The sequence below is a fragment of the Ornithodoros turicata genome, chromosome 10 (genome assembly GCF_037126465.1).
Source record: "Ornithodoros turicata isolate Travis chromosome 10, ASM3712646v1, whole genome shotgun sequence".
Lineage (NCBI taxonomy): Eukaryota > Metazoa > Arthropoda > Arachnida > Ixodida > Argasidae > Ornithodoros > Ornithodoros turicata.
The window spans coordinates 25,498,365-25,514,315 of NC_088210.1; the positions used below are offsets into that span (position 1 = coordinate 25,498,365).

The following is a 15,951-nucleotide window of genomic DNA, read 5'->3' on the forward strand; positions in this document are numbered from 1 at the left end:
TCGAAAGTACGCCGTATGCGTCCGATGATTGTAGCCATTTCGACTATTTTGCAACACCATTCTGAACAGACAAGTAAACAAAATTTAGAATTCAAGGCGTAGTTCCTATTTCTCGCATATATCGTACGCAATTTGTGACTTCTTTTTCATAGCACTGCTGCAAAAGGGGTGTAGAGTATTGCCCCTGGCGGTGAAACTCCCCATTTACAGTGCCCCATTCATCACCTTAAAAATAAGCGCATTCTAAGCGCACTCAGCCCATGTTAGCGCTACGGCGTTCCGCATCCGTGCCGTGCGCGCTCGGCGCCGTGCGCTTGAAAGCGAATTGCGCGTACTTCTACGCTCCTTTCACTTTTTTTCTATTTTTTTTATTCAACTAAATGTACGGAAGTCCTGTCGACGGTCCTGCATCCGTACGGATTGGCATGCGTCCGGAATATTCTAGTGGAAGAAAATTAAAAAATACTGCTCATGAGGAGAAAGTCCGCCGCGTCTTATTGAGACATACGCGGGGTGATTATCTCTTTCAAGGTTTGGAAGAATTATTCGCCGCTTCTTGGCCGACTTCGCTTGCAAATGTGTGTTTTTTTTTGTTTTTTTTTGTTACAGCTGACAGTAATGATTTCATTTGATTCAACCTGCCATCGCAAAAAAAGTTGGGAAAGAGAGATGGTCGCATTTGCTGGAAGTACATTTCTGGAAAGGGTTGCAGTGAAGTCTAACCTCGTTTTGGGAGAGGGAGAGAGAGAGAGGGCGCATCAATATTTCGGAACGTTGCTGCCTTCGATCCAGAGACCAACTCTCGAACTCGGATGCCTCCTCAAATAAGTGTAAAATTCCATCTCGGCCAATCACTGAATGGCTTCCGCAACTGTTCCAATCTACTCTAGGTTTCTAGCCTTCTGTAGCACTCCAGTACACTGTGGTTGATTATCGCATTTTCTCTCCCTTTCATAAACGCAGCGTTGTTTACACGTTGAAGAACAGTGGCATAACCAGGGGGGTTTCAGGGGGTTCGCCCCCTTACGTGGAATCGTACTGCGTTTGAGAAAGGGAACGGGGGGGGGGGGTGAAATCCTCCTCCCCATGTGAAAACCCACAGAAACCAAAATGGTTTTCTTGCTACACTACCGTTCACAAAATATTCTGAAGTCCTGACCTATTTAACGCAAACATGACAGGAGCATGCTACAGCCCTGCATGTGAAAAGTGTTGGCACAGTGCCAGAATTTAGTGTCTCGCACGTTTTGTCTGCCATTATGGGATGGTTGCGTGATTGTCGACCTTTTTTTTTTTTCCTTGCCAGACTCTAAGAAGGCTGCCCAGTCCAACATGCCGCCGAACGGTGGTGTGATGGGCCAGCCCCAGCAGGCCCCAACTCCTCAAGCTCAACCCCAGTCTATACCTGGTGGTGGAGTAGCCACAGATCCCATGATGGCCCTGCGGTCCATGGCCACACAAGGTGGAGGTCCACCTGGGGGTCCCATCATGGATGCTGGAGGGGGACAACAGCCACAGGGTCCACCCCCTGGATCAACGCCAGGAGGCTTGAACCCACTGGCCATGCAGCAGCCCAGGTGTAAGTTCCTCAGATACCACCTTACATAATTGCTAGCTCTTTTGTTACGTTGCGTGTAAAACGCATGGCAAGGGCAATATGATCATCGCATGGCTGATGGGCAGTGTGCATGTGTGTAGGTGCGCTGATGATCAAACAAAGAGAGCTACTGAGTATAGTAGCAGTTTTAATGTGTATTTTGGGCATATATCATTAGTATAGTTGTGTTGTCCGGGGTTGACCCATCAGACCCTGGCATACCACAGCTGGTGTACCAAGGGAAGAAAAACTTACAGATTATTAGGTACTCTGTTCCATCTCCTCTGTATATTTAATGTAAGTACACATACACCTGGGGGCAGGCGTGGCATATTTATGTTTGGTGCATAAGAATTCATGTATTTTCATCATTGAACTTTGGGACAAACTTGGTTCCCCCTTCCCCTGCATTCTTCAAACATAGGTTGCATTGCAGGGCTGGACGATTTTGTAGTGCTGTTCACTAATGTGTCACATGTTTATGTGCAACATTATGCAGAATGTGACCAATATAAATGAAACAAACTTGGCCTGTGTGCAGTGAAATAAAGGTTGCGGCACCACTTTCTTCTGCAGTGATGCAGGTGAGCAGCATGATGATGGCTTCTCAGTCGCAGCAGGGTCAACTGCAGGGGCAGTTGCAAGGGCAGCTGCAGGGACAACTGCAGGGTCAACTGCAGGGTCAACTGCAAGGCCAGTTGCAAGGGCCCTTGCAGGGCCCACTACCTGGTCAGCTGCAAGCTCCACTACAAAGCCAGCTTCAAGGACCACTTCAAGGGCAGCTTCAGGGCCAGCTTCAGGGACAACTGCAAGGCCAATTACAGGGCCAGCTGCATAGCCAGCTGCAGGGGCAAATGAGACCTCAGCAAGGACAGATGATGAACAACTGTGTGCCTATTACCATGCAGAAGTTGAGGCCCCAAGTTCAAGTTCCCAACGTCTCTGTTGTAGGTTCTCAGATATTCTTGTGCTTAGTTCCGTTTTCCATGTCACCCCAGCTCTGCTTTACCGTGGCCATGTACGTGCCCGCAGAAATCATATTTATCGCTTTTAACGCGCCAGAACTTTACTTCATGCAGTCTGCTCAGCAGCCTAGTCCTGTGGGAGCCCAGTTTCAGGCACAATCTCAGGCTTCCTCTGTTGTGCCTCAGCTGTCTGGTCAGGTCCCAGTCAGTTCAGCCGTAAGTGCATTAGCTGCCTGTGACAAACAAAACAACACGGAAATTGTATACCCTGTTCACTTCTCACACAAAATGGATCGTTGGCATTTCAGGTTCCTAATCAAGGTCCAGCAAGTAACCAGACAGCTGTACCATCCCCTGTTGGCGTCTCATCTATGCCTAACAGTGTGCCTAGGTAGTAGCATTAGAGTTGCTTCAGTAATCCAGTATTTTGAAGTGGAATTTACGTCTTTCCATACATCTGTGTAGCTGACACCTACGAAATTTCGTGTAACGTTTTGACGTTACATTAAATTTAATTTGGTTGATTATTTATTTATTTTTATTTATTTATTTATCAATCAAGTTCAAGTTTTTTTCATTTTCTCAGCTTGCACAAAATTAATGCCATACAGATTTTGGACGGAGTAATCGTATACATTAAACGTCATGAGCTAAAAGTACACACACACAGTTAAAAGGATCAAACGACATACGCGTGAGACCAACTAGTTAATTATTATTTTTAAGACATTTATTTTATAAGACACCATAGTAAATTCTATACCAGAAGCCTCGCAGACCTCTCCAACTGAGGGCGCCCCCCCCCCAGATTTTGTTTCGTCCCATAACTACTTCTTCTGTGCAGTAGAATGCCAAATCATCATCCCATATATTTCTGTCCGTGTTCTGTAGCCAAATGGTGCAGTCGCCTGCGGGAGGTTATGCGCCCAGTCCTTCGTCACAGGTTGTCCCCTCTCCGGTGGGCAGCTTTATGGGGCGCACGCCTGGCACAGTGGGTGCACCATCTCCAGGGAGCGCACTCAGTACACCTGGTGCGTATCGGGATCACCCCACAAAGGAGGGTAGGAAGCATTACAGTGTAAACATTTTTCATCCGCCAGGTAACATAGGGGCCACCCCGAGTCCCGCTGCAGTGTCCGTACGGTCGCAGAGCGACGATCAGGCGTACCTCGAAAAGCTGAAGTACCTGTCCAAGTACATCGATCCACTGCGTAGGATAATAGCGCACATCGACAAAGATGAAGGTTTGTCTCACATATGTCATCCTACGTCTTTCGTGCGCATTCAGTTCACATGGAGTTCTATTCCGAGAGTTCTATCGGGTGGAGTTCTATCAGGAGGTTGTAGTGTGTCCTGGCTAGTCTGAGTTCATGGGGACTTGCTAGAAGTGTTGTGTCGCATCCGTGATAGCTTTCGAAGTCACCTTGCATATTTTGCCCTTCAAGAGTATAAAGACTAGAGCACTGCACGGGCTTACCCAAAAAAAACCGAGCCCGGCCCTGCCTGTGGGCCGGGTACAGCTCTTTTCTTTTTTTTCTTTTTTTTGTGCGGGCCTGGGCTGGCTCGGGCTCGCCATTATGGGTCTGGGCCGGGCACGGTGCCGTACATTGCCGGCACTAGGTTGGGCTCGAGTCTGTGTTACCCCTCTGTTAGTTAGCCACGGTCAAATTTTATGGGCTTACACACTGGGCTGGGCCATACCGGGTAGTCCATAAATATTTCGGGCTCGGGCCAGGCTTGGGCCGAGAAACATAGAATCCTTCGGGCTTGGGCCTTGCCAGGGCAAGCTATGCAGCCATCCTGCCGGGCGCGGGCGGGTAAATCAAAAGAAGGCCGGGCCTGGGCCTAAAAATGCGGCCCGTGCAGTGCTCTACTTCAGACATCATGGTTGGCAAGTGTAAAGCTTTTATTGGCTAAAAGTAACATGACTTAATAGTGACATGGTACGCAGTACAAATATATAGGTGTCGTCATTCGTGCACAAAAAGTAACTGGGTCCAACACTTGACTGTATGTGAGACAGCCCTAGGTGGTCTACAGTCTAGTAATTCTACCTGGCGTGTTACTGTACACACTAACAGACACAACACTCACTGCCCACAATTTTTAACCGATACAGATCGTAAGAAGGAGCTGAGCAAGATGAAAAATTTGCTCGACATCCTGTCGGACCCAAATAAAAGGTGGGTATATTTTTGACTAAAACTGCGCATTTTTAGAGTCTGAAGTTTTCGGGAAAGGTTTTTGACTATCCTTGCATTTGCTCGCCAAGGGCAAGGGAGGCTTGGCCTCCTGGATGCCGGCCCATAGGAGGACGTGGAGGCCAGGCACTTCCCAAGCCTCTGCTCTCGCCTAAGAGATGGCGCAGCGTTACAGTTGTTTCGCGTGTCACAAGGCGTCTGGTACAGACGTCTCAATGAGGGCAATTTGGCGGGTAAAAATCGGGGTTTTACCTTAAAGAGACAACCTTAAATTCGGGGAAGAATCAGGTTCACCCCTGAAACTTCAGGCTGGATGCATTTTTAATGTTTCCCATAAAAAATACCTTCCAGGTATATCTAAAAACAGCTTTAAAAAAAGTTTTCCTTCCACCATTTTTTTGTTACAGATGCTCCATGGAAACTCTCCTCAAATGTCAGCAAGTCTTGGAGAGAATGGACCTGAAAGTGAAATCTGTATGTTGAACGAAGAGCAGCGAGAACGTCTTGCAACAAAGATGCTTGAAGAAACAGAATGTCTCATTTACTCTGCCATTTTTCAGGCGGAGGGCTTTGTTGGATGTCAGGGAGTAACATCTGGTGTACGACTTCAAGAGCACAATGTCTGCCAGCCTCTGTTGGATGCCATAGCGAGCCACATAAAGTCCCCTATGCTGAACCACACACTGCACAGAGTGTTTGGCCCCGCCATCACTACACTTCTAGGTCCCTCACCAAGGTACCTTGACTGAACTCCTTTGGCTGACATCATGTTATTGTTTTGCCATAGCTGTTAGTTGTATTCCTGCTAAGTTGTAACATTATATGCAGAATGCTTTGGGCTGGTTAAGAAAGTTTCGATGCGTCAAACTTGAGGTGATCGTTACGCTCCTGTATGTTGGTTAATGAATAGAGCCTGAAGCTGTAGGGAAATTTTTTTCTAAATTCAGGGAGCTAAAAATCGGGTAAACAAACATGTGCTCTAAACTCATGCAAATTCGGGTGAAAAAGCTTCCAGTATCCTAAATTTTGGGAGAAGTCTGGCTCAGTTACTCGAACTAACTGTACTGGTTTGGTACAAACGGTGATGTAACTGCATTTGCTGCCAAACAAGTTAGTGTGCATTCCTACGGGCGTCTCAGGGAGGGCAATTTGCCGGGTAAACATCGGGTTTGCCCTAAGGAGGCAACTATCAATTTGGGGTGCAAATTCGGGGAAGGGTCGGGTTAAACCCTAAAACTTCAGGCTGCATTAACGAAGCACCTGTTGTTGTCCTTGAGACATTTTCCTAGTCAGCCTTCACATGTGGATGTTGCACTTAGCATGTCATATGAGTTGCTGAAGTGTGGACCACGGGACACCAGCTGCGGCTGATCACTGTCAATCATCAGTACAACTGTGCTGTCATGAATGATTGCAGGGCCTCGAGTCCACCCCCAAAGCGTAGACGAGGGTATGAAGAGTCCAGTGAAATCCCTGATATCCTCCAAGGAGAGATTGCCCATCTAGATCAACGCTTCAAGGTTCAGCTGGATCCCACACAACCAACAGGGTCTCGCACAGTGCACCTCATCTGTCAGCTTGGTTAGGGTCCTTGCATTCATAGAGAGTTCAACACCACGATAAAACTTTGTTAAAGCTCAGCTACGCCGATTTTCGAGTGTTACAGAATGGAATGGTACTCACACGGTGTGTTCATAAGGGAACACTGATTATGTATGCAAAATAGTTATCCCAAACTCCTCGTGGTTTTCCGAAAAAGTGAATTTTTAGTTTCACTGACATCCCGTCTTGTGGCCCGCAAACCCTGTGTCGACGACACATTCGTGGTCTGCCCGCGCTCCGGCTTGGCATGACTTTTGGCTTGGTTTCTTCCGCCAAGCCGGCCAGTTTCTCCTGCCGAGCCGTCTGCTGCGCAGATTCACATTCACATTGGGGAAGTGATAAACAGTTCGCTATTAGGGAGCCAATATATTTCTGGACTTCACTAAACCCACGAGGAACGTGATTTTTGCTTCCTTCGACTGCAAAGCATTTGCTAGGCCAGTACAGGCTTCCTGGTGTCATTCGTGTTTTGTGCTGCGTGCCGAGAATGCGTGAGCGTTTTGCTCCCGTCTGCAAGAACACTTCAGCATGCAGTTCCAATGTTTCAAACCACAATTTTCCGAAAGGCGAAAGAGAAATCTATTGACTGCAACAATCGGTTACAACTCCGACTGGGTGCCACCTTCGAAAGCAGTGATTTGATCTGTTCATCTGCCTCATACGAATGTTACGGAAGCAATGCGCAACTTGTTTCACAAGAAGCTGAAGATGTCTCGTCCGGGATGCTGTGCCAACCTTATCTGCAGCAGGAGATTGCAGGGGCAGGACTAGGCAGCAGATAAAGGTAAGACGCGTAATGTTAGACAAGTCAGTCATGCGGTGTAAATTGCATCGCGTAGAAGAGAAAAATACGCTATCTGTCAGTTACTGCTTCATCCTTTAGAGATTACGCCCCAGCGGGTGTATTCTCGGTACAGATTTGGAATTGCCTTATTTGTTAAATGATTTCGCAGGCATTCTGGCACCACCGAAAAGCTTGCACTCCACGTCTCAACTATCACAGTCTGGGTTTCAAGCTGAAGGTTTTCACCAGTGCCAACCAGACGCCCCTTCAAAGTTCATATCTTTTGTTGACGGAACAGTGACACCTGGTACTGAGACATTTCATTTTCTGATTAATCGAGTGCATTCCATCACTTGTGCTCGACTTCTTGTGTTCATATACCCTTGCTGTTGCTCGCTAGCTTAGAGCACCCATGCCTGAGGTGCCAGCGCTTTCAGAGTACATTTAAGCGGTATCATCGTATCATATGCACGACAGCACATCTTGTGTATTTTGAGTAAGGTATAAATTCAATGTTGGCTCAGCTGTTGTATTTTGGTCACCAATAAGGTGTTCTTCCAGACCGCTCAAGGGCAGTTCAAGCAGTTTCATGTGTGCAACAGCACATACTTTTTCTCAGTTTTGACTAAGGTAAATCGAAATCTTCCAGTTGATGTCTTTCAGTAATAAATTATGTTTTTCGAGACATTCAAACAGCATCATATGTGCAACAGTACATACTTTTTCTCAGGTGAAGTAAGCTAAATCTGTCCGCCGTGGTGTTCTGGCAGTGGAGCAGAAGCTTGTGTTGCATTCAAGTGGTATCATGTATACAAAAACTTGTTTTATGCCTTTCTGTAGCTGCTGTACTAATATTGTGAGTACAGAGACATTCCTACATAACATATCGGAGCATCTTGTGTGCTATTGTTGGTATGATCTGCAGCAGTATATTGATAATGTTAATTATTCAATGACTTCAGCTAACATTTACATTCTTACTTCCAGGTAAACCTGTCACGCAGATTCCCTACCCCTTGGTATTTATAGTTCAAGATTGTACCGAAACAATCCACATGGAGCATTACAACACGCCACATACTGCATGTCTATGCTGCGTGTACAATGCATCAAACCTATTCTCAGGTACAGGCCAGCTGGTACGCAATTACAACATGAAACTGACACAGGGACCGTAAAGTCATGCCTTTTCTTCCGCGCCTCGGGTTTCATGTTATTATCCTCACATGCAGCTCAATTCGCCTGTGCTGTGCAGCATGAGCAAAAGCATATATTGTTTGTGGTCACATGACACGGAACATAAATACAGTGAAACCTTCCTATGTTGGACACCAGCGGTGCAGCCGAAGCGTCTCCTACTAATAGAGGTGTCCGAGTTACAGAATATGAGTGCAAACAAAAAATGGAAGAGATCACAGCTGTGAGAAATGTCCCCCTTCTTCAATTTAAGGTCCTTAGTGGTACCTGGTGGTGGTGCCTGGTAGTGGTACCTCTACCCACTCACTGATAATTATTACTGATTTTAGTATATTCAATTCCGTTCAGATTCTACTCAATGGCATTACCTCTGGAGCCTTTCGAGCAGCAAGGACTTGTCTCTGAAGCGTCAGCCTACTTCTCATAGCTCTGGTGCAGTGCTCGTTCAAAGGCTCTAGACAAACTGAAGACAAGTGCTCACATAAAGAATTACAATGTAGACTGACAGCACTTGTTTTTGGACTCTAAAAACTAAAGCAACAAAATGCTGAGACCAGTATAGGGGAAAAAAGGGGCAAAAGTCAAGGCCACTTGCTCATTTTGGGTCTTTTTGGTGCAAAGATGGGCAAATATTGAGGTAATTTGGCCAGGGTTTTGTCCGACTTTGCAGGGAAAACCCTATCCTACTTCCAAGATAGGGAGGTGTCCGACGTAGAGAATTTCGTCTCCATGTAGTTTCAATGGGAGCCTGCCCGTGCAATGAAATCATGGGGAGTTGTCCGAGGTAGGGAGGTGTCCGACTTGAAGGTTTTACTGTACTATAGAGCATTCTACAACATGTAATCTAACAGTTGTTCACGTTTGGATATTTTAACCATGGAATTCACCCTGCATGCACCAAACCACGTCCAAACACTAACAACTGCTAGAGAGCAGCATGCACTGTTTCCGTATAGCACTTATGGCTTGCGTCCTGTGATCGGAAACAGTGGTGTCTTTTTTCTGCTACAACCAGTAAACTACAGTAAATATTTAGAAATACTGTGTCATACCATAAAGCACTATGGGAAATGGCAGTTTGAAAACTGGAGAAGACTGTCATTAGAACGGGGGACATGTTCTACGGTGAAATTTTTTACAGTGTGTGCTGCACCACGTAATGCACTGCAGGCCTACCACAGTATGGTAACGCTCTGGATACTGATTTGCTCAAAAAAGGAATTTGTGCGTTTCTTGTACTAACTTCCCCTTATGCAAAGTAGTAGAAAAATGTTTTCAGCCAATGGGGAGGGAGAGGACATCATTCTGGAGTCTCGTTGACCTACAATGTGTCGTGTGTGAAGGCCATTTTGAAGAGTGTAGGTGGTACAAGACTGTGTTCCCACGTTCTTGGCAGTGTTGACTAATAACCATAATAAAGTAGTGGGTACATTTGTTGCTTCATATATTTGTGTCATGGCAAAGTATGTAGAGATACATCTGTCTCAACATGCAAGTGACAAAACTGCTTTTTATGCCTAAACTATGACAAATAGTCGTCTGTTCAGCACCACTAATCATGTGCAAGCCTCCATGACATGTCTGTGACATTCCAAAGTGATTAACATGTCCCATAGATGTGTGCAATGCTGAAGATGACTGTGTACCTTCTATGGATTCTTGATTCAAGAAAAGTACTGTGTGATTTGCTAACGGTGCCTGGCTGTACCTTCACAATTCTACATAAAAATATGTAAAGTTTGCCGAAGGAAATATCATGAAGGTCGATAGCGAAAAACCCTGAGACGAGGGATAGGAAGGGACATACACAATGTCTCAACATAGCTTGTTTATGTCCCTTCTTGTATCTCCTCTTCAGGTCTCGCCATCATGGACACTATCACCAGCTAGCTTGCTGTTGAACCGTTCTTTCAACGATAAGGGTCACTTTCATGGACTGGATGGCAGCCAACATGCTGTCAATAAAAAGAATAATGGAAGGAGCTCAATATGATCCTTAGGCTGTGCGTGGTTATTGCTTTCTGACAAATTCGTGACTTCGAATTCCAGGACAGTGCCTGCAGTGGTAGTATTCTTGTGTTCTCACCCTTCACGCCCATTGTGTGTCATCGGTCACCTATAATCTGCTAATATGCACATAGCTAAAACAAAGTATATTTGTATTTCTTTGAATACAGTTGGTACAGCACATTGTTTTTTACATGTTCTTTGGAAAATATAAATAAAAAATTCTCTACTCTGCAAGTCTCCTGTCAGCTCTACAGAGCAGCTTCGAATTTCACTAGAAGCCACGTGTGAAACCTAGACCAAACTAGTGGTGAAGGTCCATATAGGTCATAGATAGATACTATTGTTATTATTAGATCATAGGTCAGGCTTAGGTCCTGGTTGGTAGCAACGCATTTGAATTTTATTAAAAATTGGTGCAGGAGGTGACCAACATAACTAAATACACCAACTGACTCTCACAAATTTTGTGGTGTTATACTTTTGAAACAACATTAATACGCTGCAGTAGTCTTTTCTCCTTTTAACCTAGAAATTTTAGGTCTTCGGCATCACCAGCCTTAGTTGCTGTGCATGCAGTTATTTACGTTGAGCACTGCAGCTTCATATTTGTTTCTCTGGACAAGCAAGCCCGCTTCCCCATTTTGATAAGAGTCTCTCAGCTTTGACAGGGCATTTGGGGACAAGGAAAACATTTGGACTATTGTGCATTTTGCTATGAAGTGCACCGTACAAGGCAGAGGACAACATCAACCATTTCCACTAAGGTTATTAAATTTGTGATAAAATACATATACCTTTTGTCACTGACTAATTTGGTGGCAAAGTTACTTGAGTGGCAGTTGTGCAATTTTAAGCACATGTTTAAAAAAAATAGTATATGGGAAGTGCTGACTGGTTGAACATGTGGAGTACCCAATATAATAATTGGGGGTTTACGTCGCGAGACAACTGAGTGTGGAATACACAGCACAGTGTAATGTTCCTTATTCTGGCAATATTAGCATGGTTCAAGAAGTGGGAAATGTTGCACTACCCTTAATAACATCTGTTGGGCCAAGCAAACAGGGTACACATACCCTGATCTGAAGACACTACGCCTAACTCAAAAGCAATATGAGATCTACCCGTACGTGTTTATTTGCGAAACTATTATGAATGAAATATGGCCTGTGTGGTATAGAACAATGCGCACACTCAAGTAAACATGCAAAAATACGTGTAAGGGCTCTCGACCTACATGCCGCGATGCGCTCTACGAGATAAACAACACACTACAAAACTACATCCAACACTTTTTGTGCGGGGCAACTCTAATGAACACTTTCATGTAACCGACGAATGGTTCAACGAATGCAGTTCGAGTGGTCACGATACATTCCTACGTCGTTCATTGCAGTCGCGCTATGATGCTGCACAATATATGTATCTCGTGTAACAAGCCTGGCAATCGCACGATGTGCATGGGCAGAAATACGGCCTTCTTTATTTGAAGACCAGTCCTCTGCAGGTATATGCTCAAACGATCACCAAGTCTCACGTTGTTGCTCAATCGCTCCCATTCCTGCACTTGTAGTAAAAGCAGCAAACGGGTTGACGTGAATGGCAGCCGAACGGTTGAACTGCGAAGTTCTCGAGCACATAATCACAATTTCACGCCGAAAATGATGTTGAGGTGAGTTCGCGGTTGTTGTTTCCATCGTTCAATAGTTCTCGGGATTACGTCGGACGAAACGCTCATCGTAGCCGGCGGCCATAACTGGATTTCCTCGCAAACGGGAGAAGACGCCAGGGAAGTCAGAGAAAGCCTCAGCTTTCATCCAATCAGACGCACGATTCTCTATCTACGTAGATGGAGCAGGTTTATCCCATCTACGTCACAAAAATGGCTGCGCCCATGGCTTGTTTTGGTTTCTTTGATGAATTAATTTTCGTAATAGGAAGACAAAATTGAGAAACGAAGGTGCGTTTCGGGGGCAGTTGGATGTGCTCGTTCTGAATATCACAACCGTTTCAACACATCGGGAAATCGGCGTAGCTGACCTTTAAGAAAATATTTGTATACTTCAGCAATTTGCTTCACACTCGCCACAACGATAAAGATGTTTTAATGACGGTACTAGAACCTTGATACTTTGATATTTGATTATTGTATCTGGCAACACCAATCAATTTCTGATAATTTCAATAATCAATACTGTGACACTTCCGTACTCAGAATCATAAAAATGTAACGGTATGAAGTAGCACAGCGAGCAGTCTAGTGTTAGGTCAGTGTCAAATTCTGTGTCGGGGCTTGTATACGGAGCATCATATGACAATGAACAAGTATTGTGCCTTCGATGTGGTAGTAAGCTGAGGTGATTGGTGATACTGTACAGCTACATGCCACGTGAAAACATATTGAACTGAATACTGGTGTGGTTGCTCTCTACAAAAATTTTGCTTCGTAGTTATTAATTTTTGTTTCCTTGTTCACTATGACGACCACCAACGTATACCACGGAAAGTGTGAACGTAGCAGTATTAACCGTGCTTTCATTTTGCAGACGACAAGAACTTGCCTTGCGTACCTCCAATAATGGTCGCTGTACCTGAAAACTACCCAAGTCGGCCTCCGCAATGCAATGCAAGCAGGGATCAATACGGTTAGTCTGCCTGTACCCAAAGTAAACGCAGTACAGGGGTGTAGTTAGGGCCCTGTGTTTTCAGGTTTAAAATTCTTATGAAAATTGGGAAACCGGGGGGAGGTAAAAATCTGGTTCTACTCCAGGAACTCTAAAACAGGGTAAAATCGGGTGATATTGGGTGGAAAATAAAAAAGGGCGCTTCTGGCATTTTAGATTGACATAAGATGCGAAGCAGCTGTCCTGATTGTACAGTGTTTAGTGGTCTCCAGTGTTTGTATTGGAGGCTGGATTGGCACTTTGCAGAGTTCTTTTTTTTTTTTGGAGGGGGGGGGGTTACCCTAAGTGGTGATGATGTAAATCAGAAATATAAAGATTTTCATTTCTCGTCCCAGTGCCACAGCAGTGGCTCGTTTCGAATGCCTCTCGTTTCACCCAAACATTCCTCTATGACGTATCAAAGAGAACGTAGCGCCCGAGTTCTCGTGTGTAAATGGCACCCCCCCCCCGAATTTGAAAAATCATATAACCCGAAAACAAAGGTTCCTATGTATAGTGCACATACTTGCCGTGTCATAAGCTCTGTCAAATACGGAAGGCAGCCAATGTGCTGTTTGTTGGCAGATTCAACCCAGTTCCTGAGAAGCATCCTGATGTCGCTCGACGTCCACTTGAACAAGATGCCAGAGAAATATTCGGTTACATCTCTTCTGGATACTTGGGTAAGGAGGAATCAGTGCTAGCATCTTGAGCATTTCTTACACCCTTGCTGCTTTCTTTACAGGAAATGTGTGTGCGGCAGGCATGTTCCTTACCAGAAACATCTGCGGTGGTAGTGAGAGACTAGGAGCTTGTACATTTTATTTGAATATGTTCACGTGAACAGCTGCTCTAGCAGGTCTCCGAGGCATTGTTCGAATGCAGTTGTTTTGTACAGCATCACAGCATTTTACGCAAGTTTTCACATGTTGCTCGGCGTGGGAGTGAAAGTGTACAGGTTCCGATGTGATAATGTTTGGGGTTACTACTGCTACAAAGAACCCCAGCTGTTGCTCAGAATAAAATGTTTAGTATATCACGCTGCTTATTTGAGCATCGCTTGGATAAGTGCTGTGAAGTGGAAAATGTGCTGTTCCACAAAAGATGTGGTAGGTACAAAATAATAAAATTACAAAGAGATACTCTGAAAATATGAAAGATGCTTTGAGATACTTGCATCATGTGGCAGTGACTGCACACCAGTACTTTTTGTAGGTACATGTGCAAGTATTTCACATCCCAAGAAAACTGCTCCCTGCATATCTGCAACCCCGAGTGGCTGTACAATCCATTAAAAAAATGATGGGCTGTGAGTTTATGCAGATACATGAGAAAGCTGCTTCACTCTCCAAACATTAGTTCATAATTTGTATTTTCGCAAGTTGTTCATCCCGGCTTTACTTGTAGCCGTCTTGCGCTGCATAATATTGGTTATTGGCATTATAAGTCGTCGGTAATTTAATAATCGTCGGTAATCGGCAAGGTTAACTATAACTGCTGTGTCAAACCGTGTATTCCCGACATTCCCCAGAAGCGGAGGACGCGAAACACGTCATAGCGAGCTTTTTGAGCGCACGCGCTCGATCTGCGTAGCAGACGACAGGAAAGACGCTTACAGTGCCGTCTGCTAAGTGCGCAGTACGCCACTCCCGATACTCCGCACCGTGTGAATTCTCAACATAACACGGGACGGAACTTCGACTCTGTGAGCAGTGTTTTCGCTTTTTCTTCCACTAGAATCTTCCGTGAGGATGTCGCTCGTGTGAATACACAGAAATTGTAGTTTAACTACTACTGTAATTACATCACGGCCGCAGTAGTTAAAACTACTTTGCAACTACTACGATGTAGTTGTTTAACTACATTTGTAACCACTCTGATATTTTGTGCGCGTCGTTATGTCTATGATCGCTTAGGCGTAGAGGTAGTGCATGGGGAACGAGAAGACTGTGAGCTCCCACGCTCTGAACAATCATAGCACAGCACGCGCCACTCCATGCCATACCGTTGCAGTGATATGTCATGCAATGTCAAGCTTTTTGAATGTGCTGTGTATGTGTCGATCGTTATGTGCCCTGATTAACACAAAAGACGTACTTTCTGCTCATGTGCGGTAGCATTTCTGTACGCAAATTAGTCCAGAAGATGTGGGTTCGAGTCCTACAGCTGGATAACCTTTTGAGTGACATTCATCTTTCATTGACAACAAATGTCTCCATTCCGCGTCTAACCAGTGTAACTCAACCTGTTTTGCTGATATTTTGTGCATGCGTGAGATGCGCTAATAGGCACCACGACCATCTCTATAATAGTCGTCTATAGATGGTCGTGATAAGCACAAAGATAGACGGCTGTGAAGCACACGGAAGGCTAAGTGAAAAAATGCGAAGTAGTTGTAGCCCGCTGTAACCTAACTATACTGTAGTTAACTCCAAAAAAGTAACTCGTAATTGCAACTACCATTTTTGCAAGTAGTTTCTAACTACTTTTTGACTTCCTGACGTGAGTTGCACAGAAGTGTGCTTCAAAAACATAAAAATAAAGTGATATGTAGGCAGTACTGCTGTAAGAGCTCTGCCATACACACACAACCATTGCTGATGTAACAGGTTTGCTGATTTCGGGTCGCTCAATCCATCTCTTCCGAGGATGGGTCAAAGTAGGCGGTTTTCCATGTGTGGAAAGAACAAAACGCAAAAAGAATCGCATTGCGGCACAGAACAAAGTAGTTTGGTTTAATTTGCTGGTCGTTCTCTGTACTGTTCCCTTCATCCACGATTTCAACAGCAAAATACAGGTGCAGGTCAGCGACCCACGCGAAAAGCAGAAACTTCTCCGCAATAGAACGCGGGGTACCTGGATCGGCTAGTCCCGAGTTTCACCGCTGTGCGGCGTCGATTTGGCGAAAAACGCGATGTTTGAAATCCCCGCA

General features: G+C 45.0%; 1 protein-coding gene and 1 long non-coding RNA gene across 3 annotated transcripts in view; both read left to right on the forward strand.

Moving 5' to 3' along the window:
* LOC135371228 (mediator of RNA polymerase II transcription subunit 15-like) overlaps nt 1-14,058 on the forward strand; it is a 33,977-nt gene extending 19,919 nt beyond the window's left edge. For both annotated transcript variants that reach the window (XM_064605303.1, XM_064605304.1), the window contains 13 exons: nt 1,307-1,579; nt 2,174-2,544; nt 2,677-2,778; nt 2,871-2,953; nt 3,454-3,593; nt 3,663-3,806; nt 4,682-4,745; nt 5,171-5,237; nt 5,324-5,499; nt 6,181-6,344; nt 12,903-13,001; nt 13,605-13,702; nt 13,765-14,058. In XM_064605303.1, coding sequence (XP_064461373.1) covers nt 1,307-1,579; nt 2,174-2,544; nt 2,677-2,778; nt 2,871-2,953; nt 3,454-3,593; nt 3,663-3,806; nt 4,682-4,745; nt 5,171-5,237; nt 5,324-5,499; nt 6,181-6,344; nt 12,903-13,001; nt 13,605-13,702; nt 13,765-13,827 — 1,844 coding nt within the window. In that variant the 3' untranslated portion in view covers nt 13,828-14,058. The remainder of the gene's footprint in view (nt 1-1,306; nt 1,580-2,173; nt 2,545-2,676; nt 2,779-2,870; nt 2,954-3,453; nt 3,594-3,662; nt 3,807-4,681; nt 4,746-5,170; nt 5,238-5,323; nt 5,500-6,180; nt 6,345-12,902; nt 13,002-13,604; nt 13,703-13,764) is intronic.
* Nucleotides 6,351-10,585, forward strand: LOC135371229 (uncharacterized). Its single transcript, XR_010415538.1, has 2 exons — nt 6,351-7,149; nt 7,319-10,585. It is a non-coding gene; the product is annotated as an uncharacterized LOC135371229 (long non-coding RNA).
* Nucleotides 14,059-15,951: the final 1,893 nt, after the last annotated feature.